The following is a 21,798-nucleotide window of genomic DNA, read 5'->3' on the forward strand; positions in this document are numbered from 1 at the left end:
GCCCAATATGCTCCTGGAGATCAGTGGAGAAATAACTCCAGAAAGAATGAAGAGATGGAGCCAAAACAAAAACAACACCCTGTTATGGATGTGACTGGTGATGGAAGCAAGGTCCAATGCTGTAAAGAGCAATATTGCTTAGGAATCTGGAATGTTAGGTCCATGAATCAAGGCAAATTGGAAGTGGTCAAACAGGAGATGGCAAAACTGAACATCGACATTTTAGGAATCAGCAGACTAAAATGGACTGGAATGGGTGAATTTAACTCAGATGACCATGATATCTACTACTGTGGGCAGGAATCGCTTAGAAGAAATGTCATAGTCAACAAAAGCACCCGAAATGCTTGGGTGCAGTCTCAAAAACGACAGAATGATCTCTGTTCGTTTCCAAGGCAAACCATTCAACATCACAGTAATCCAAGTCTATGCCCCGACCAGGAATGCTGAAGAAGCTGAAGTTGAAAGGTTCTATGAAGACCTACAAGACCTTCTAGAACTAACACCCAAAAAAGATGTCCATATCATTATAGGGGACTGGAATGCAAAAGTAGCAAGTCAAGAAACACCTGGAGTAACAGGCAAATTTGGCCTTGGAATACAGAATGAAGCAGGGCAAAGGTTAATAGAGTTTTGCCAAGAGAAAGCACTGGTCATAGCAAACAGCCTCTTCCAACAACACAAGAGAAGACTCTACAAATGGACATCACCAGATAGTCAACACCGAAATCAGACTGATTATATTCTTTGCAGCCAAAGACAGAGAAGCTCTATACAGTTAGCTATATACAGTTAGCGAAAACAAAACCGGGAGCTTACTGTGGCTCAGATCATGATCTCCTTATTGCCAAATTCAGACTTAAGTTGAAGAAAGTAGGGAAAACCATTAGACCATTCAGGTATGACCTAAATCAAACCCCTAACGATTATATAGTGGAAGTGAGAAATAGATTTAAGGTACTAGATCTGATAGACAGTGCCTGATGACCTATGGACAGAGGTTCATGACATTGTACACGAGACAGGGAGGAAGACCATCCCCAAGAAAAAGAAATGCAAAAAGGCAAAATGGCTGTTTGAGGAGGCCATACAAATAGCTGTGAAAAGAAGAGAAGCCAAAAGCAAACAAGAAAAGGAAAGATATACCAATTTGAATGCAGAGTTCCAAAGAATAGCAAAGAGAGATAAGGCAGTCTTCCTCAATGATCAGTGCAAAGAAACAGAGGGAAACGATAGAATGGAAAAGACTAGAGATGTCTTGAAGAAAATCAGAGATACCAAGGGAACATTTCTTGCAAAGATGGGCTCAATAAAGGACAGAAGTGCTATGGGCCTAACAGAAGCAGAAGATGTTAAGAAGAGGTGGCAAGAGTACACAGAAGAATTGTACAAAAAAAGATCTTCACAACACAGATAACCACCTTGGTGTGCTCACTCACCTAGAGCCAGACATCCTGGAATGTGAAGTCAAGTGGGCCTTAGGAAGCATCACTATGAACAAAGCTAGTGGAGGTGATGGAATTCCAGTTGAGCTACTTCAAATTCTAAAAGATGATGCTGTCAAAGTGTTGCACTCAGTATGCCAGCAAATTTGGAAAACTCAGCAGTGGGCACAGGACTGAAGAAGGTCAGTTTTCATTCCAATCCTTAAGAAAGGCAATGCCAAAGAACGCTCAAACTACTGCACAATTGCACTCATCTCACACGCTAGTAAAGTAATGCTCAAAATTCTCCAAGCCAGGCTTCAGCAATACATGAACCATGAACTTCCAGATGTTCAAGCTGGTTTTAGAAATGGCAGAGGAACCAGAGAGCAAATTGCCAACATCTGCTGGATCGTTGAAAAAGCAAGACTGTTCCAGAAAAACATCTATTTCTGCTTTCTTGACAATGCCAAAGCCTTTGACTGTGTGGATCACAACAAACTGGAAAATTCTGAAAGAGACGGGAATACCAGACCACCTGACCTGCCTGTTGAGAAACCTGTATGCAGGTCAGGAAGCAACAGCTAGAACTGGACATGGAACAGCAGACTGGATCCCAATAGGAATAGGAGTACGTTGAGGCTGTATCTTGTCACCCTCCTTATTTAACTTATGTGCAGAGTAAATCATGAGAAATGCTGGGCTGGATGAAGCATAAGCTGGAATCCAGATTCCTGGGCGAAATATCAATAACATCAGATGTGAAGATGACACCACCCTTATGGCAGAAAGTGAAGAAGAACTAAAGAGCCTCTTGATGAAAGTGAAAGAGGAGAGTGAAAAAGGTGGCTTAACGCTCAACACTCAGAAAACAAAGTTCATGGCATCTGGTCCCATCATTTCATGGCAAATAGATGGAGAAACAGTGGAATCAGTGGTAGACTTTATTTTTTCTGGGCTCCAAAATCACTGCAGATGGTGACTACAGCCATGAATATAAAAGATGCTTACTCCTTGGATGAAAAGTTATGACCAACCTAGACAGCATATTAAAAAGCAAAGACATTACTTTGCCAACAAAGGTCTGTCTAGTCAAGGCTATGGTTTTTCCAGTAGTCATGTATGGATGTGAGAGTTGGACTATAAAGAAAGTTGAGCACCAAAGAATTGATGCTTTTGAACTGTGGTGTTGGAGAAGACTCTTGAGAGTCACTTGGACTGCAAGGAGATCCAACCAGTCCATCCTAAAGGAAATCAGTCCTGAATATTCATTGGAAGGACTGATGTTGAAGCTCAAACTCCAATATTTTGACCACCTGATGTGAAGAGCTGACTTATTTGAAAAGACCCTGGTACTGGCAAAGATTGAAGGCAGGAAGAGAAGGGGACAACAGAGGATGAGATGGTTGGATGGCATCACCGACTCAGTGGACATGAGTTTCAGTAAACTCCAGGACTTGTTGATGGACAAGCGTGCTGCAGTCCATGGGGTAGCAAAGATTCGGACATGACTGAGCGACTGAATTGAACTGAACTGAGGGCTTCCTTGGTGGCTCAGATGGTAAAGAATCCACCTGTAATGCAAGAGACCTGGGTTCGATCCCTGGGTTGGGAAGATCCCTTGGAGGAGGGGATGGCAACCCACTCCAGTAATGCATCACTAGCTGCATTTCAGCACCACAGGTTTAAATGATATTTTGGATGCATGTGTGCCTGCTAAGTCATCACTTAGCAGACATCTCAGACTCTTTGCGACACCATGGGCTATTGCCCATCAGGCTCCTCTGCCCATGGGGTTTTCCCGGAAAGAGTACTGGAGTGGGCAGCCCATCCCCATCTCTTTCCTCTGCTTCAAGCCCTGACAGTCTCTTTCCTTTACTTCACGTACACACACACACACACACACACACACACACACACACACACACACACACGAAGAGAGAGTGGGGTGTATTAGGTTTTAAGGCCGCTACAACAAATTGCCACGAACTGGGTAACTTAAAACAATGGATATTTATTGTCTCACAGTTCTGGAGCCTCTACATCTGATATTAAGTTGTTGACATGACTGTGTTTCCCCTGAAATCTGTAGAGAAATCCTCACTTGCCTCTTTCTCAGTTTTGGTGGCTGGCCAGCAGTCTCTGGTGTTCCTTGGCTTGCAGGTGCACGACTCCAATCTTTGCCTTTGCCATCAAACAGCCTTCTCCCCGTGTGTCTCTTTCTCCATTTGGCTGTCTTCTTATAAGGACACTAGTTATTGGATTAGGGGTCCACCTACTCTAGTATGACCTCATTTGAGCTTCATTACATCGGCAATGATCCTATTCCCAAATAAGTTCATATTGTTGAGTACTTGAGGTTAGGAATTCAACATATATTTTGAGGAGTGGGAGAATATTCAACCAATAACAGATGGTAACCATGAGGAGAGCATACCACAGAAACCAAAGACATTGCCTTGATTCCAGAATTTATTCCAAGAAGGAGTCCTACTACAGTGGGGGAGAAGATCGAAGAATCTTTTTAAGTATGTATTCCCGCCTACTATTTGGTTTGCTTATGGACTAACGGGGTTTGATTGACAAGTGTATGCTATCATGAGTTAATGATATTAAAAAAACTGAATGCCTTCATATAAAGGCTGAATGGCCCTGGATATAGGATAGCGGCCCTATCCTTTCTCGTGGTTTTCCCCAGCTATCCTGTTTGGAGGGAAATGATGGTGTATAATTTTGATGAGTAAATGGGATAAGTGATTGTTGTGATGAGGCTGTCACTCTTTGCCAGAGAACTGTCTTTGATGTCTAAAGTATTACTTGGGACCTAGATGAAAGAGTTAGTCATAATATAACAAGTCTAACCAAGGGGATGCAGCTAGCATTTAGGAAATGCACCCATTTTTCTGTATCTCCTCTTTTCCTTTGATCAAATGTGTACACATTATTAATAAAAAGAAATACAAATTTTAAAAAGACATGAAAAGGGAATGGTAAAATGAACCCTGCCATAGTCCAAAAGAAAAAAAAAAAATCACAGCAATTTCACAGCAGGCCCTTTGTTGAGATCCTATACAAGAACAGCAGTATGATTGGGATTCTTAAATGGCAGTGGCTGAAATGGCTAATAAAAGCCTGCTAATGACACAGAATCAAATCACCAAACAAACCCATCTCAAAATCCAGTTTCTCTAGAAGGGAAGGGCATGAACTTTATGGTTGGCACCGTCTCTTAATGTAGGACCTTAGGCAAGTGACTTAATCTCTCTCAAGTTTGCTATGTATAAAACTAAGGAAAGCTACCTAGCAAGGCTGTAGTGAGAATTAAGTATCTAGCCAAATGCAGGACACATATAACAGGTGCTTCACTAAATCGAAGCCTTCCACCTCCCAGTCCTGCAAATATATGCAAAATACAGTCTTTGCCCACTACCCCTCACCTACTTTTCATCTCATTCTCTTCCTCTCTCTCTCTCTGCCAAAGTTCTTATTTATAATCTAGCAGAGGGTATATAAACAGGAAATGACTTGCATTTATTTTTAAAAACCAGTGTAAAACAATGTAGTATACCACTGACTACTTAAGTGCTGACAAACTCGACATTCCTAAAAACAGCAAACACATATTGAGCGATCACTCATGCCAGGCATGGTGCTAGGCATGGAGTATTCACTAGTAAGTGAAACATCTTCCCTCCCTGGTGGAGTTCAGTTTAGTTAACTGAATGGTGAAGAGCAATGAATACATAATTGAAAAATATGTTCAGTGCCCTAAAAGAAATGATCAGGTGCAATGATGGAGACTAATGAAAGGGCAGGTGGGATACTTCGTTTAGGAAGGATGGCCTTTCTGAGGTGACATTTAAACTGAAACCTGAAAGATGAGAAGCTAGCTGTGTAAAGAACAAGAGCAAGTGTCTTCAAGACAGTGGAATCAGCATGTGCAGTGAGGCAGTCAGGAGCTAGAAGTGTTTGAGGAGTAGTTCTGGCAGTGTCAACAAGATAGAGGGGCTACCATGAAGTAAAAATCCAATTCTTACCATGGCCTCAATGTCCTACCTAAACTGCCCCTGTCCCACCCCCCGCCCCCCCTCATATCCTCCCCAGGTGTCCACATCACCTATTCTTTCTGTCCTTTATGTGCTGGTCTCACTCCCACCTCAAGAATGAGAGGTTTGCCGCGTTTGCTGTTCTTCTGTCTAGAACGCTCTGCCTGGATGATTCTCATAACTTCTGGCCCCAGTGGTCAGTCAGGCCTCAGATCAAGTGTCATCTCTGGAGAGAGATCGCTAATTACCACCCCTCACCCAACATTAACTTTTGGTGGTTTTTTTCTCTTCCCATCCCTCATCACTATCAAACGTTATTTCGTTGATTTTTTGAAGTTTGGTTTTTTTTGTTTGTTTTATACTCTCCCCTAAAATATAAGTCCCATGAGTTTATTCTCCTAAATGAAACTCAAATATTACTTGTTGAATTTACAATGAATGAAATAAAGCTTAAAGAGGTAAGGCGAGGTATTAGAGAAGAACTGACCAAATTGTGTGAGAGGAAGGACTTCTTGGAAGAGGTATGTTTTCAGTTATTAAAATCGAAGGGGCAAGAGAGCGAAGGTGGCGTGCAGGTGAAAAACAAGAATCGTGGAAATCACTCGTTCATCCCCGTCCTTTTTCACTAGATTAGGAACACCTTTAGCGCTGGACGGAGAAGGCAATGGCACCCCACTCCAGTACTCTTGCCTGGAAAATCCCATTGACGGAGGAACCTGGTGGGCTGCAGTCCACGGGGTCGCTAAGAGTCGGACACGACTGAGCGACTTCACTTTCACTTTTCACTTTCATGCATCGGAGAAGGAAATGGCAACCCACTCCAGTGTTCTTGCCTGGAGAATCCCAGGGACGGGGGAGCCTGGTGAGCTGCCGTCTATGGGGTCGCACAGAGTCGGACACAACTGAAGCGACTTAGCAGCAGCAGTAGCAGTTAGCGCTGGAGCCGCGTTTTACTAATCTTTCACCAGCGCCTGTCCCGGGACCTGGCACATAGATAGGGTTTTACACAATGAGTGAGGTGCGCAGAAGGGTCTATTAACTCGGCTGCGGTACGGTTTGAGACTGGCCACTAAGCCTGGCAGCACCCGTGCGAGGGAGCAGACGGCTTTGCCTAAGCCGGCCTCGGCGGGTGGGGGTGGGGTGAGCAGCGGCCCCCGCGCCTGCGCGTTACGGCTCCCCGCGGCGCGCGCCTGCGCAGTGCGGTCTTCCCGCCTCCGACAAGATGGCGGCGGCCGAGTAGCGCGGGGGCGGGGTGTGGCCGCCGGAAGCCCGGCCGCTGCCGGGGGGAGCCGCGGGCGCAGGCCCGGGCGCAGCGGGCCGAGGCGGGATGCTGTTCCCAGGGAGCGCCGTTGGCCACCGGTGAGGAAGGTCAAGCACAGAGCTGCCTTCCCGAGCCCCCGGCGCCCCCTATGTACACCCCCGTCTGCTCGAGTGCGGTCGCCGCTTTGCCTACTTCGGTACCGCCCTGTGCTGTCGGGTCCCGGAGCTCCGGCGGCGGCAGGGGCTGTGTCCGGCAGGAGAGGAAGCGCCCGGGCTGCGTCCGTGCTTCTGTCCGCGGGGCGAGCGTCTGGCAGGTGGGTGAAGCTGCAAGCTTCGGTGTCTCCTCTGTGGGCAAAGCTTTCTCGGCTTTGCCCCGCCGTGGCTCAGACCCTGGTGGTGCTCAGCCGGACTCCGCGGCTCCCTTGTCTCCACGTCCCGCCCCCTCTCCGCGCCCCGCTCCAGGCCTCCGGCTGGCCCCTGACTTTGAGTGCCCTCCATTCCCACCCAGGGGCCGGGGGTCGCAGCGCCGGCCGCCCTCCGCAACCTTTCCTGCCTCCTGCTGAAGCGTCAGCCCTTGCAAGCGGTCCCTCCTTCGCGTTAGGTGGGTGGGTCGTCTGCCTGTTTTAGTCACCTCCCCATCTTCCTGGTTTCGACCTTCTTGCTTCCTTGAGAAGTCTTTTAACTGTCTGGAAAGCTTTCCCAGGCTCATAGACTTACAAAGAAAAGCTTGCTATCCAGACGCCAGTGGATTTTGTTCATCTTGTCGGGGGGATCCAGCCCCCAGGAGACTTCGATGGTTTTGGGAATTTGACCATCGAACTCCTGCAAAGTTGAGGAATGGTGCCAATGACGCAAGTGGTTCTTCATCTAAATTAATCCTTTTCTGACTACAGCACGTCTTTGGTCTCTAAACTTTTGGGGGAGGGGGGACGGGGGGACGTATGTATAGTAGATCCAGGGAAAGAATTGGGAAGTGGTCCTGGTTTTAAAAGAAGGCTTTATGAAGGTAAGAAATGTAATAGCCCAAGAAAGGATAAGCGATTTTAGTGATTCTTTTATTCACTGTTAGCCTAAATCGTCCATTGAAGCTTCACAATCTTGTGTTGTCCAAGCCCTTTGTTTTATTTGGAAAGGACTAAAATGGAGAAAGCGCTTTTTAATACTTGAAACTTCTCAAATTTCTTGGGTTCTCAATTGTTATTAGTACTACTTGACAATCCTTCTTGTACTTGATATTTTCTGCAAAATTTAGGTTGTGCCACTGTCATTTCTTCTTTATTTATTACTAGGGCAAGAGTAGTCAGAATTAATGGTGTAAAAAGTGCAAACTGAAGGAGGGATGTGGTAGTGGAGGTTGCCATGTCTGATTTTTCCCATTTTTTCCCCTGTAATTGGATAAAGTGTCAAGAGCAGCAGAATGGTAAAAAATGAAGTTATGAGTATAAATGGTAGCGTGTCCACTGAGATTGCAATGGGTGGACCTTTTAAAATTAAACTGAGTGATATCCTTTTTTTGAAGCCATGCTGGGTGCTGTCCAGAGTTTCTAAAGCACAAACTGTTGTTGCCTTATTGGAATTTTATGCTAAAAATCTTTTAACAGGTGGGTTACAATTGGCCTGACAGATTTAACTTTTCGTTCTCCCTCCTGACACACATCTGCCTTAACCTTTATTGTAGACTTTTATCCTCTTGATGAATTTCTTAAGTTTGGAGATAGAATTGTTCGTTTTAAAAGGAGAGGAGATGCTTTAAATGTTTGATTCCTGTACGGGCAGATTCATTCACTTGTTTGTTGCTGTGCCCTGCCAAGTCGCTTCAGTCACATCCATCTCTTTGCAGTCCTGTGGGCAGCCAGACTCCTCTGTCCATGGGATTCTCCAGGCACAAATACTGGAGTGGGTTGCCATTTCCTCCTCCACAGGACCTTCCCGACCTAGGGATCAGACCCACATCTCATGTCTCCTGCATTGGCAGGTGGGTTCTTTACCACTAGCGCCAGCAGGTAAGCCTGTTTGTTTCCTACACCCGAGGACTGCGTGTTTTTACAGGCAGCTGTCTCTCAATTCTGTGCTTTTAGCTGACGGGGTAGTGCTGAGCCCTAGGCAGTAGCTCATTGCCTGAGGCATTGTGTCAAGACCTGTCTGACCACAAACAAGCACTCTTCCACACTTATGGAACCCGTTTTCTCTCTCTCTCTCTTCCCCTCTTCCTGTCTTTAGGAACCCTCCCGTCTTTGTGTCTCTCTATTCATTCAATTCATTAGCCTACTGCTCTTTTCATTTGCCTCCCCTAGTCACCAGGATCCCATGGTCATCAGTTTTTACCAGCCCGTCATTGATACCTTAGAATGCTTAACTTTATGTCAATTTATCTTTCTAGTGCCCAGTTCTGAACAGGCCTAATCACTATCTTGATCCCTGAAGGATACAAGAGCCAGTTGTGTGAGGATTTTGGATTGTTTTCATACCAGTTAGTGTTCTGTTATCTTCCAGATCGATAATGTCGATTGTGGGTTTTTTTGTCTTACTTCATGAAAGTGTTTATAGCAAATAACTTGATCTTTTCCTTTCCTGAGAAAAATCTCAAACATCTGAGGTATAATCTTTTCTATCCTGATATCATTTCTTTATTTACTCTTACCTGAAAAGAAGGAATTGTCCTTCCTTTTCTTCAGGAGCAACCTTCTCCAGATGTGTCCATGATCATCCCTCTTTATCTTTCTTTCTCAGTAATTATCCATTATCACTCCTTTTTCAGTCTTGCCTTCTTTAGCCTACATGCATGCTTAAATATACCGTTGCCAGGGCTGCGAAACACAGTGCTGTGTGCCGTGCAGCTCACAGAAGCCAGTCTGAATTTTGAGCCTGCTGTGCCACTGTATTTTTATTCTTTAACCCTAGGAGGCTGGTGTAGTTGTTGTTCAGTCGCTCAGTTGTGTCCAACTCTTTGCAACACCATGAACTGCAGCATGGCAGGCTCCTCTGTCCTCGATTACCTCCTGGGGTTTGCTCAAATTTGTGTTCATTGAGTCGGTGACACTACCTAGCCATCTCATCCTCTACCACCTCCTTCTCCTTTTCCCTTCAGTCTTTCCTAGCATCAGGGTCTTTTCCAGCGAGTTGGCTTTTCGCATCCAGTGGCCAAAGTATGGGAGCTTCAGCTTCAGCATCAGTCCTTCCAGTGAATATTCAGGGTTGATTTCCTTTAGGATTGGTTGATCTTCTTGCAGTCCCAGGACTCTTAAGAGCCTTCTCCAGCACCACAACTTTCAATTGTTTGACACTCAGTCTTTATGGTCCAACTCTCACATCCATACGTGACTACTGGAAAGACCATAGCTTTGACTATATGTACGTTTGTCAGCAAAGTGATGTCTCTCCTTTTTAGTATGCTGTTGATGTTTGTCATAGCATTTCTTCCAAGGAGCAAGTATCTTTTAATTCCATATCTGCAGTCACCATCCACAGTGATTTTGGAGCCCAAAAAAATAAAGTCTGACACTGTTTCCACTGTTTCCCCATCTATTTCCCATGAAGTGAATGGGACCAGATGCCATGATCTTAGTTTTCTGAATGTTGAGTTTCAAGCCAACTTTGTCATGCTCTTCTTTAACCCTTATCAAGAGGCTCGTTAGTTTCTCTTCATTTTCTGCCCTTAGAGTGATATCATCTCTATATGTGAGGTTATTAATATTTCTCCCAACAGTCTTGATTCCACCTTGTGCTTCATCCAACCCAGCATTTCTCATGATGTACTCTGCATAGAACTTAAATAAGCAGGGTGACAAAATACAGCTTTATTATACTCTTTCCCAGTCAGTTGTTCAATGTCCGATTCTAACTTGCTTCTTGACCTGCATACAGGTTTCTCAGGAGGCAGGTAAGGTGGTCTGGTACTGCTGTTTCTTTAAGAATTTTCCACAGTTTGTTATGATCCACACATTCAAAGGCTTTAGCGCAGTCAATGAAGCAGAAGCAGACGTTTTTTCTGGAATTCTGTTGCTTTCTCTATAATCTAACAAATGTTGGCAGTTTGCTCCCTGGTTCCTCTGCCTTTTCAAAACCTAGCTTGTACATCTGAAAGTTCTAGGTTCACATTCTTTTGAAGCCTAGCTTGAAGGATTTTGAGCGTAACCTTGTTAGCATGTGAAATGAGTGCAGTTGTATGGTAGTTTGACCATTCTTTGACATTACCTTTCTTTGGGATTGGAATGAAAACTGTGACCTTTTCCAGTCTTGTAGCCACCACTGAGTTTTCCAAATTTGTTGACGTATTGAGTGCAACACTTTAACAGCATCATCCTTTAGAATTTTAAATAGCTCAACTGGAATTCCGTCACCTCCACTAGCTTTATTGGTAGTAATGTTTCCTAAGGCCCCCTTGACTTCACACTCCAGGATGTCTGGCTCTAGGTGAGCGACCACAGTGACTGGTGTACTGTTCTCTGTGTATTCCTGCCACCTCTTCTTAATATCTTCTCCTTCTACTAGGTACTTACCATTTCTGTCCTTTATGGTGTCCATCCTTGCATGAAATGTTCCCTTGATGCCTCCAGTTTTCTTGAAGAGATCTCTAGTCTTTCCCATTGTGTTGTTTTCTTCTTTTTCTTTGCATTGTTCACTTAAGAAGGGTTTCTTATCTCTTCTTGGTATTCTCTGGATCTCTGCACTCAGGTGAGTATATCTTTCCCTTTCTCCCTTGCCTTTCACTTCTCTCCTTTCCTCAGCTCTTTGTAAAGTCTCCTCAGACAATCACTTAACCTTCTTGCATTTCTTTTTCTTGGAGTAGTTTGGTCACTGCTTCCTATACAATGTTATGAACCTCTTTCCAGTGATGAACCTCGTATATAAACTCATATAAAACATATGAATCTTTTTCAATAAACTCATATATGAACCTCTTTCAGTTTTATGAATCTGGTAGACACTTTCTCTACCAGATCTCATCTCTTGAATCCTTTTGTCACCTCCACTGTGTAATCACAAGGGATTTAATTTAGGTCGTATCTAAATGACCTAGTCGTTTTCCCTACGTTCTTCACTTTAAACCTGAATTTTGCTATTAGGAGCTCACGACCTGAGCCACAGTCAGCTCCAGGTCTTGTTTTTGCTATCTGTATAGAGCTTTTCCATCTTCAGCTGCAAAGAACATAATCTGATTTTGGTATTTACCATCTGGTAATGTCCATGTGTATAGTTGTCTCTTGGTTGTTGGAAAAGGGTGTTTGCTATGACCAGCGTGTTCTTTTGACAAAACTCCGTTAGCCTTTGCCCTGCTTTTGCGCTCCAAGGCAAAACTTGCCTATTATTCTGGGTGTCTCTTGGCTTCCTATTTTGTATTCCAATCCCCTGTGATGAAAAGGACATCTTTTTTTGGTGTTTGTTCTAGAAGGTGTAGTTCGAGAACTACAGCAGTTCTGCTTCATAGAACTGTTCAACTTCAGCTTCTTTGGCATTAGTGGTTGGGGCATAGACTTAAGATAACACTGATATTGAACAGTTTGCCTTGGAAATGAACTGAGATTATTTTGTTGTTGTTTTTTTTTCTGAGGTTGCACCCAAGTACTGCATTTAGAACTCTTGTTGGCTATTATGGGCTACTCCCTTTCTCCTAAGGGATTCTAGCCCACAGTAGTAGATAAAACAGTCATCTGAATTAAATTCGCCCATTCCCATCCATATTAGTTCAGTGATTCCTAAGATGTTCATTCTTGCCATCTCCTGCTTCACCACATCCGATTTGCCTTGATTCATGGACCTGACATTCCCAGTTCCCATGCAATATTGCTCTTTACAGCGTCGGACTTGACTTTAACCATCAGACACAGCCACACAACTGAGCGTCATATCCACTTTGGTCCAGCCACTTCATTCTTTCTGGAACTAATGACTGCCCTCCACTCTTCCCCAGGAGCATATTGGACACCTTTTGATTGTGGTGCTCATCTTTGGTGTCTTATTTTTCTGCCTCATGCTGTTGGTGGGGTTCTCGCGGCAGGACTACTGGAGTGGTTTGCCGTTCCCTCCTGCAGTGGACCACGCTTTGTTGGAACTTTTCACCATGACCCGTCTGTCTTGGCTGGCCCTGCACAGCATGGCCCGTGGCTTCACTGAGTTACACAAGCCCCTTCACCACGACGAGTCTGTGATCCATGAAGGGGTATAGTAGGAAGAACATTTACTTTTAAGCTTCAAAGATGTGATTTTGAAGTCTACTGAAACCAGTTACTGTCTGTGTGGCTGTGGGCAACTTACTACTCAGGCTGTATTCTTTGTCTGTAAAGTAGAATGTTGTACGAGGAGGACATGGCAACCCAATGCAGAATTCTTGTTGGAGAATCAGCATGGACAGAGGAGCTTGGTGGGCTATAGTCCATGGGGTCGCAAAGAGTCGGACAAGACTGAGCGACTAAGGACACCACAGAATGTTATACTTACCTCACAGAGTTGTAATAGACGGAGTTTAACACACATTACATGTCTTTCCAAGGGTTTGGTGCATTATGGAGTTCTTAAAAGTGTAAAGTATTCTTTCCTTTGCACTCTGACTTCCCTTACCATTGCAGCACCGAAATTGCTTTTTAAAAAGTCATCTTGATGATCTGATTACCAAAGCTAACGGCCTTATCTCAATCATCCATGGTTTTCTTAGACTGCTTCTGAAATATACTCCATAGGAATGAAATGATCTGATTTCTTGTTTCTTGGCTTTATAGTTCCGGATTCTCTCATGTCTCTGAAAGTTTCTTTACATTCCCTGCAGTGTCTCGATTTTGCTCTTCCCCTAAACATAGCTGTTTCCTGTATCAGTTAGGATGCAAATAGGATTTAAAAACAGAAGAAGCGTGTTAGCTCAGGTAATTGGCAAGGGCATAGGTAGGATTAGTTTAAAGGGCAGTTTGTGCATAAGCTTGGCTTTGCTTAGTCCTCAGTCAGCACAGAGGTTCTGTGTTTCCGTTTCCTCTAAACTCTGCCCTCCCATTTGCGTTCATGCTCAGACTGGCTTCCCCTCTAGATTGAATCCAAGTGCTTTCCATCTTTATCTGTAGTGTGGCGACCTTTGTGCTCAGGTTTATCCTTTCATAGCTGCATGTTTCTCTTTCTGCTCCAGGCATCACATTCTGACAACCACCAAAGATGGAGGAAGTTTGCCCTCTCATCTCTTGATGAAGCAAGTAAACCTTTCACAGAAAGCCTGTATCAGATTTCATTTTGGCCTTATTACTTATGCCCTAGTTGCAAGGGGACTAGAAAAACCAATATCTAGCATTTCAGTCTAGGAAGAAATTAGATGAATGGCTACAGGGAAGATAACCAACATTGTCAGTGACATATATTGATAATACTGTATGGAGAAGTAAGCGTAAATGAATGAGAATTTTCAGATAGTAGTAGCATTCTTAAAGCACTGCTTATCTCGAGAGCGGATATAAGCTGTGCTTAGGACTGAATCAGTCATTTAGATAGTCATGAATGACTAATTAAAATTGATTATAAAATTAGTATATTTGAGTGGTATATCCCAATTCTTTTAAGGTTGTTGTTAAGAACATTTACGCATGCACTGTGAGAAATGGATACAGGTAGCAACTAACAGGGAATAGATCTGTGGTTCTTCTTGAAGATGAGTGGTGTTTGGAAATCTGTGGGTCTGGTAGAGATGAGAATTGTCCCTTCCAGAATACCAATAGTGCCCCTGTACACTGAAAAAACAAATGCTTTGGTTTTTCAAAGAATTCACTGAGGTTCATCTGTATACTTATATTGCAAGTGACAGAAAACCAAATTCAGACTGGCTACACAGTAAAGGGCATGATTAGATCTTGTCCTTGAACTTCAGCTGGGGCTTCATCCAGTCTGAAATCATCAAGGACTTGGCTCAGTTTCTCTGCTTCTGCTCTGGCATTCCTCTTGTTTTGGTTTCGCCCTCAAGCGAGCTTATCTCATGGTAGCAAATTACTGTAGCAGTTTCAGACTTAATACTCTCATTTCGTATGTAAAGTAAAATGAAGTATATCTTTTGTTATTTGATTTTGCAAGTATTTGTTGAATGTCATCACTGTTGAAACTTCCCTGAATACCTGCCCCTAAAAGTGGATTACTTCCTCTGTTATGTTACAACTTCACAGAACTCTGTTACATGCCATATTCTATGGTTATTATGTTTATATGTCTCATGCATTAACTTGTCTTAATTGTCTGTGTGTTCTTAATGTGTAGAATACTCTCTGACTTAGTGGTACACACTAACCATTTATGGATGAATGAGAGGAAGGAAGGCTATGGGAAGGGGCAGAGAAACATAAGAAGTCCCCACTCCTTCCTGTTACTGAACCCTGAACTATGAACGTTGGACTCCAACCACCAAAGTATGCGTGTAATGCTCTTGTGATTGAGAATGAATTCATTTGAAAGCTTTACTGAATTCTAGTAGTGTTCCATCATTATTTTCTCAGCAAAACTAAAACCAGTTACCATCTTTTGTTCTTTCAACAAGTATTTTTGAAAGCCTGCTATTGGCAGGTACTGTGACACAATGGTAAACAAAATAGAGCTGTGCTTTCTGAGCTTAAATATCAGCGAGGGGCATAGACATTATTCATGTGTGCACACTCAGTCTCACACACACACATCAGGTAGCTAACAGGTTTTGAAGCAGAGTAAGATAGATTCAGGGGATTAAAAAGTAACAGGATACTGTAATACTTAAGGTAGTTTGGTGAGAAAAGGCTTTTTGAGAAGCCCTTTTCTGAGTGAAGTGGATTAAGCCATGGAACTATCTGGAAGAAAATGTTCGGGTAGAGCAAGCAGCAGTTTCTAACGTGGAAATGTCCTTGGCATGTTGGAAGAGCAGCATGTGGGAGGCCGTGGCTGAAGCGGGGGTGGGGGGTGTGTGTGGCAGGGCAGGTCAGAGGGTAGGTGTGGGCAGGGTAGACCAAGGGGAGTTCTGAAGGTCATTTAAAGACTTGATTTTATTAGCTAGAAAGTCTGGAGAAGGCAATGGCACCCCACTCCAGTACTCTTGCCTGGAAAATCCCATGGACGGAGGAGCCTGGTGGGCTGCAGTCCATGGGGTCGTGAAGAGTAGAACACGACTGAGCGACTTCTCTTTCACTTTTCACTTTTGTGCATTGGAGAAGGAAATGGTAACCCACTCCAGTGTTCTTGCCTGGAGAATCCCAGGGATGGGGGAGCCTGGTGGGCTGCCGTCTAAGGGGTTGCACAGAGCTGGACATGACTGAAGCGACTTAGCAGCAGCAGCAGCTAGCTAGAAAGTCACTCAGTCATTTCTGACCTTTGTGACCCTGTGGACTGTACAGTCCATGGAATTCTCTAGGTCAGAATACTGGAGTGGGTAGCAGCCTTTCTCCAGGGCATCTTCCCCATAAAGGGATTGAACCCAGGTCTCCCACATTGCAGGAGGATTCTTTACCAGCTGAGCCACAAGGGAAGCCTCAAGGGAACTTCCCTGGTGGCTCAGATGGTAAAAGCGTCTTCTTGCAATGCAGGAGACCCGGCTTTGATCCCTGGGGGGGGAAGATCCTCTGGAGAAGGAAACAGCAACTCTCTCCAGTACTCGTGCCTGGAAAATTCCGTGGATGGAGGAGCCTCGTAGGCTACAGTCCATGGGGTCGCAAAGAGCTGGACACAACTGAGTGACTTCACTTTCACTTTTCACTTTCTAGCTAGAAAATTGGAGATGATATATCTTTGGAAATCTAATTATTATTTTTAAGTTATATTATTTTAAATACTAATTATGATTAGAAGTTCTCTCTATGCTAAGTAACTAGCATATGATAGACTTAACACAATTTAAATGTTAAATAATAATTTATCTGAATAAAATGGTACTGAGATAAAAGTTGAAATTTTAAAGTTACCCTTTGAAGGAACTTTTTAAAATATTTAGGATACTTTATTTAAGTTTGTGATTATTTTCTTCAGTTCTTATGTACCCCATTACTAAAGTTTTCTGTAGTCATGAAAGAAAATTCAGGTGACAGGTGACATTCATAAACTCAACATATGAAGAAAACCAGTTTAGTTTTCGTCTCTCCCAACCCTTCCCTCCCACTTTCATTACCCTCTGTCCCTCTCTTCTTCCCTCTGTCTTTCACTTTCTTCTTTGTGCCTACGACTTTTTTCCCCTGTTACAGTGTAAACATGTGTATATATCTAATTTTTTTTTAATTAGGTTATATTCACTTCTTGGAATATTTGATAAATCTTATTTTTATTGACTATATAATCCCATTGTAAAAATTATTTTTCTTAATTGTTTCCTGGAGTTGGTTATTTAGTTTAGGTTTTCTATTTTATTATCATGTGGGCAGTGAATGTCTTAACACATGGATTTTTTTCTCTTTGTCTTTTTCCTTAGAATGGAATGATTGGCACTGGAGTTATAAATAAGGTTTCATCTTAGACATTTTTAAGGTTCATGTTACATGTTGCCACACTGTACCATGTCTTGTAAGCCCAATAAATGTTAATTGGTTTGAAAGTAATGGTAACTGGGTGGTGGTGGGGAGGTGAGGACCTACGGAGTTGCCAAGCTTGAGTGATAGGCTAGGTTAGCCTTTTATTGCCAAATATTTCTTTCTTTTTTATCTTTAATATATATTTCAAGGTGTATGTAAAAATACATGTTGCTGCAAACACACATGAAGTTACTCCTCAGGTCCAGACGCACACGCTGCGGTCACCCCGGAGCTCCTGCCCTGCTGGCTCCTGGTCTTCAAGAGAAAGCTTTCAGCACTTCACTCCAAGTCTGTTTGCTGAAAGTTCGTGTCGTTTTGTTTTTGTGAAAACCTTTATCATATTTAAAGAAGTTCCCTTCTGTACCCAGTTTACTAAGAATTTTGTGTTTTGTTCTGTTTGTTTGAATTTAATGCTTTTTTTGTTGTTGTTGCAGCTTTTCATTACCGTATGACTTTTCTCCTTCACTGTGTTAATATATTGAATTATATATTATTTAAAATCTTAAACCTAACCTGATTTCTGAGATAAACCTAATTTGGTTTTACAGTATTACTCTTTTTATGTATTTCTGGATTCAGTTTGATATTCTGTTAATAGTTTTGTATCAGTGAGGTGGCCTATATTGTCCTTGTCAGGATTTGAAATCAGCGGTTATCTCATACTAGCCTTATAAAATGAGCTGACCCTCGTTTTCTCTTCTGAAAAAGTTTAAGTAGGACTGAATTGTTCCATTAAATTTCTGTGAGAATCTGGCCGAGAAGCCATCTGGGCTGGTAATTTTCTTTGTAGAAAGATTTTTAATTACTACTTTGATTTTTAATTTTTAACCTTAGATTTTCTGTTGATTATTTTGGTAGTTTTCCCCCTAAGAAGTTGTCTTTTTCATCTAAACTTTTAAATTTACTAGCATAAAATTATTTATAATAAATATTAGTATCCATTTAATGGTTGCAGTAAAGAATTATCTTCTTGTATCTGTTATAGGCTAAAACTACCTTTGTTTTTCCTCATTCAGTCTCCCTGGGAATTTAGTAGTCACTCAAAGGAACCAAATTTTGAATCTTGCTGATTCCTTTTTTTTATTATATATTTGTTCTCTATTGCATTGATTTCCACTCTTTATTTCCTTCCTTCTACTTTTTGGGATTTACTTTTTTGTTCTTTTGCTAACTTCTTGTAGATCACTACTTTTCAGCATTTCTCCCTTTTAAATATATGCATTTAAGGCTAAGCATTTCCCTCTAAGTACTGTTTTAGCTAGCTACATTACTCAAATTTTAGTATGTAGTACTTTTATAATTCACTTTAAAATGGTTTCTAATTTTCACTGGTATCTACTTTAACTTTTGGATAAGTTGAATGTATTATATTTCTCAATTTCTGAACACATGGAGATTTTCTAGTTGTTTTTGAATGTTTTTTATTTCTAAAAACATAAGATATGTCATCAGAGGACTCTAACAATGTAACAGTGTCATCAGAGAACAATCTCAGTGTTTCAAAGGTCTGTGATTTCAGACCTTTAAAATTTGAGATCTACACTGTGGCCCCAGTATATTATTTTTTCTCTATAGCTATTGAATGTGGTGTTCTATATATTTACATTGGATCTTGCTTGTTAATCCCGTATTTCAAATCTTCAGGATCATAAGTGACCTTTTGTTTGCTTGTATCAATTACACAAACAAGGGTGTATTAAAATATCCCATTTACCACTGTAGATATTTCCCCTTGTATTCTCTCAGCTTTTGCTTTATTTATTTGAGACAGTGCTAGTAGATGAATATATATATACACTGTGCCTAGTTGCTCAGTCATGTCTGACGCTTTGCAACCCTTTAGACTGTAGCCCTCCGAACTTCCCTGTCCATGGGATTTTTTAGGCAAGAATACTGGAGTGGGTTGCCATTTCCTTCTCCAGGGGATCTTCTCGACCCAGGGATTGAACCCACATCTCCTGTGTCTCATGCGTTGCCAGCAGATTCTTCCCCTGCTGAGCCATCGGGGAAGCCTAAGTAGATGGATAGAAATGTGTGATAGTTATATAATCTGCTTAGTGACTTACTGTTATGAAGTATTCCACTTTTATTCTGAAAGTGCTTTTTGCATGAAGGTCTAGTTTGTCTGGGATTGATATAACAACACCACTTTTCTTTTTATTGTTTTCTAAGGCTGATCTACATTACATGGTTTAAAATCATATTCTGCTTTTATGTTATCAAAGCCAGATTGTTTCTTGTCATATCTTGGCTGTTTTTAGCATTGTAACATGTAACTTGCTTCAAATGTAGGCACTAATAAGATACTGAGATAATGTCTTACTTGGTTGAATTTAAAAAGTAATGAGCATGATTTTGAATAAGTACTGAAGTTGTTTTAGGTTTCTCTTATTTTAAACATTAAAAAACGTAGTTTTGTCAGGAAAAGAGACTTAAAGATTTATATTCTTGAGCAGATATTACCGGTGTGCAGTATACATATCAAAAACTGCAAGAGAAAACGAAATGAAAATAAACATGCTACCCCTGTCTCTTCCCTGGTGGCTTAGACGGAAAAGAACCTGCCTGCAATGCAGGAGACCCTGCTTCAGTCCCTGGGTTGGGAAGACACCCTGGAAGAGGAATAGCAACCCACTCCAGTATTCTTGTCTGGAGAATTTCCTGCACAGAGGAGTCTGGTGGGCTACAGTCCATGGGGTCACAAAGAATCGGACACAACTGAGCGACTCACACCTTGACTTTTCATCCCTGTCTCTTAGTTACACATGTCCCCTCCACAGAGGCGATCACTGTGTGATTAACACAGGTTAACAGTGTAATCACTGTGACCAGTTTCTTGTTTAGCTTTTCAAACTGTAGTCCACAGAAACCCAAATTTCGCAAATACAGCTTGTTAGATGGGCAAATATATAAACTACTGTGGTAAACTAATTTGTGTCTTCATCAAAAGGTAGCATTCTAGAACATGCATTTTAAATCGTAATGATAACTCTCATTCAAGCTCCAGAACAGTTTTTTTACTTCAAAAGTTACAAAGCAGATACTGGAAGAGGATAAACAGCTTTCTGCTTCAGTCTGATTAGCCAGTCCTTCAGCTTGGAAATCCTACTGGTTTGGGCTTTAACAGAAGTGGTCCCATGGTTAAGATAATTGGGAAAAATCTGACAAGGATGGCTCATTTGCTAGTTATTCAAGGGGGTGGTTAGGAGGAATTTCTGTTGTGGATTACAGTAAGGTGAAAGAATCTGTGTATTTTGCTTATTCTCTGTCTACATGAGCAACAAATGCTGAGTAGGATCTGCTTCCGGGGTCATTCACTCACTCGTCTGGCTGGCAAGTTGGTAATCATTGTCAGGACACTCAGGTAACCTTACGGAAAGGCCATCCTGGGACCCAAATGTGGACCTTTCCATAAGGTTACCTGAGTGGCCTGAGTGTCCTTATAGCCCAGAGGTTGGCTCCACAGTAAGCAATCCAAGAGACCAGGGTAGAAGCCGCAGTGTCTTACAGTGGCGTAGCCGCAGAGGTCACACGCTTCTGCAGTGTGTTATTGGTCACTCGTGTGTGCTTAGTCATGTTCAGTTCTTTGTGACCCTGTGAACAGTAGCCTAGCAGGCTCCTCTGTTCATGGGATTCTCCGGGCAAGAATACTGGAGTGGGTTGCCATGTCCTCTTCCAGGGGATCTTCTGACCCAGGGATCAAATTCGAGTCTCCTGCATCTCCTGCATTGGCAGGTGGATTCTTTACTGCTGAGCCACCTGGGAAGCCATTGGTCACTCAGGTCAGCTGTATTCAGCATAGGAGAACGCTGTGCTAAAGCTTGAATGTCAGAATTTAAAGATTATTAAGGATAGTCTTTGAAAGTGGCTCTCGTACCACTCCCCATTTAAATAAGCATTGGACCAGCAAGCTTATAATTGGTGTTTTTGGTAATCTCAAGGTGAATTTATTCAAAAAGGTAATGCTTTTAGGGTGCTGCATACTTTTCTATTATTTATGCATTGCTCAGGAAAATGCCTGTTTGATTGCCAACATTTTCACAGTGATTTATTTTTTGTTGTATTTGATGCCTGATAAGAACAAAATTCACGTAATCTGGGAATATCTAAAGAATTAGTATTCTGGCTTCCTCTTAGAAATTGTAGAATACATCCTCGAGCTTAATAAGGTGCTGAGATCTTGCCTGCCTTATCTGTTGATGTTACTGCTTTAATCTAGCCATTGGATCCAGGTGTCATTCAGAACCCTCACTGTATATAGGGCGTTTTTATTCAGAAAATAATGAATTCCGACTATACTCTTCACAAACTAAGGTGGTGCGAGTGGTAAAGAACCCACCTGCCAGGGTAGGATATGTAAGATACGTAGGTTCAATCCCTGGGTTGGGAAGGTCCCCTGGAGGAGGACATGGCAACCCACTCCAGTATTCTTGCCTGGAGAATCCAATGGACAGAGAGCCTGGTGGGTTACTGTCCATAGGGTCGAAAGAGTCAGACACGACTGAAGTGACTTAGCACATACATCCTTAGGCTGCTGTAATAGAATGGAAGAGCAAGGCTGCCCCTGTAGGAGAAGAAAAAAAA

The 21,798-nt window shown here is 42.4% G+C and overlaps 1 protein-coding gene across 5 annotated transcripts in view; it reads left to right on the forward strand.

The window, feature by feature from the left end:
- Positions 1-6,664: 6,664 nt before the first annotated feature.
- APC (APC regulator of WNT signaling pathway) overlaps positions 6,665-21,798 on the forward strand; it is a 129,421-nt gene continuing 114,287 nt past the window's right edge. For 2 of the 5 annotated variants that reach the window (XM_043920183.1, XM_043920187.1), the window contains exon 1: positions 6,665-7,044. In XM_043920183.1, the coding sequence (XP_043776118.1) occupies positions 6,880-7,044 (165 nt within the window). In that variant the 5' untranslated portion in view covers positions 6,665-6,879. The remainder of the gene's footprint in view (positions 7,045-21,798) is intronic. The other 3 variants (XM_043920179.1, XM_043920186.1, XM_043920181.1) reach the window with 2 other exon arrangements.

Source organism: Cervus elaphus, chromosome 12, assembly GCF_910594005.1.
Source record: "Cervus elaphus chromosome 12, mCerEla1.1, whole genome shotgun sequence".
Lineage (NCBI taxonomy): Eukaryota > Metazoa > Chordata > Mammalia > Artiodactyla > Cervidae > Cervus > Cervus elaphus.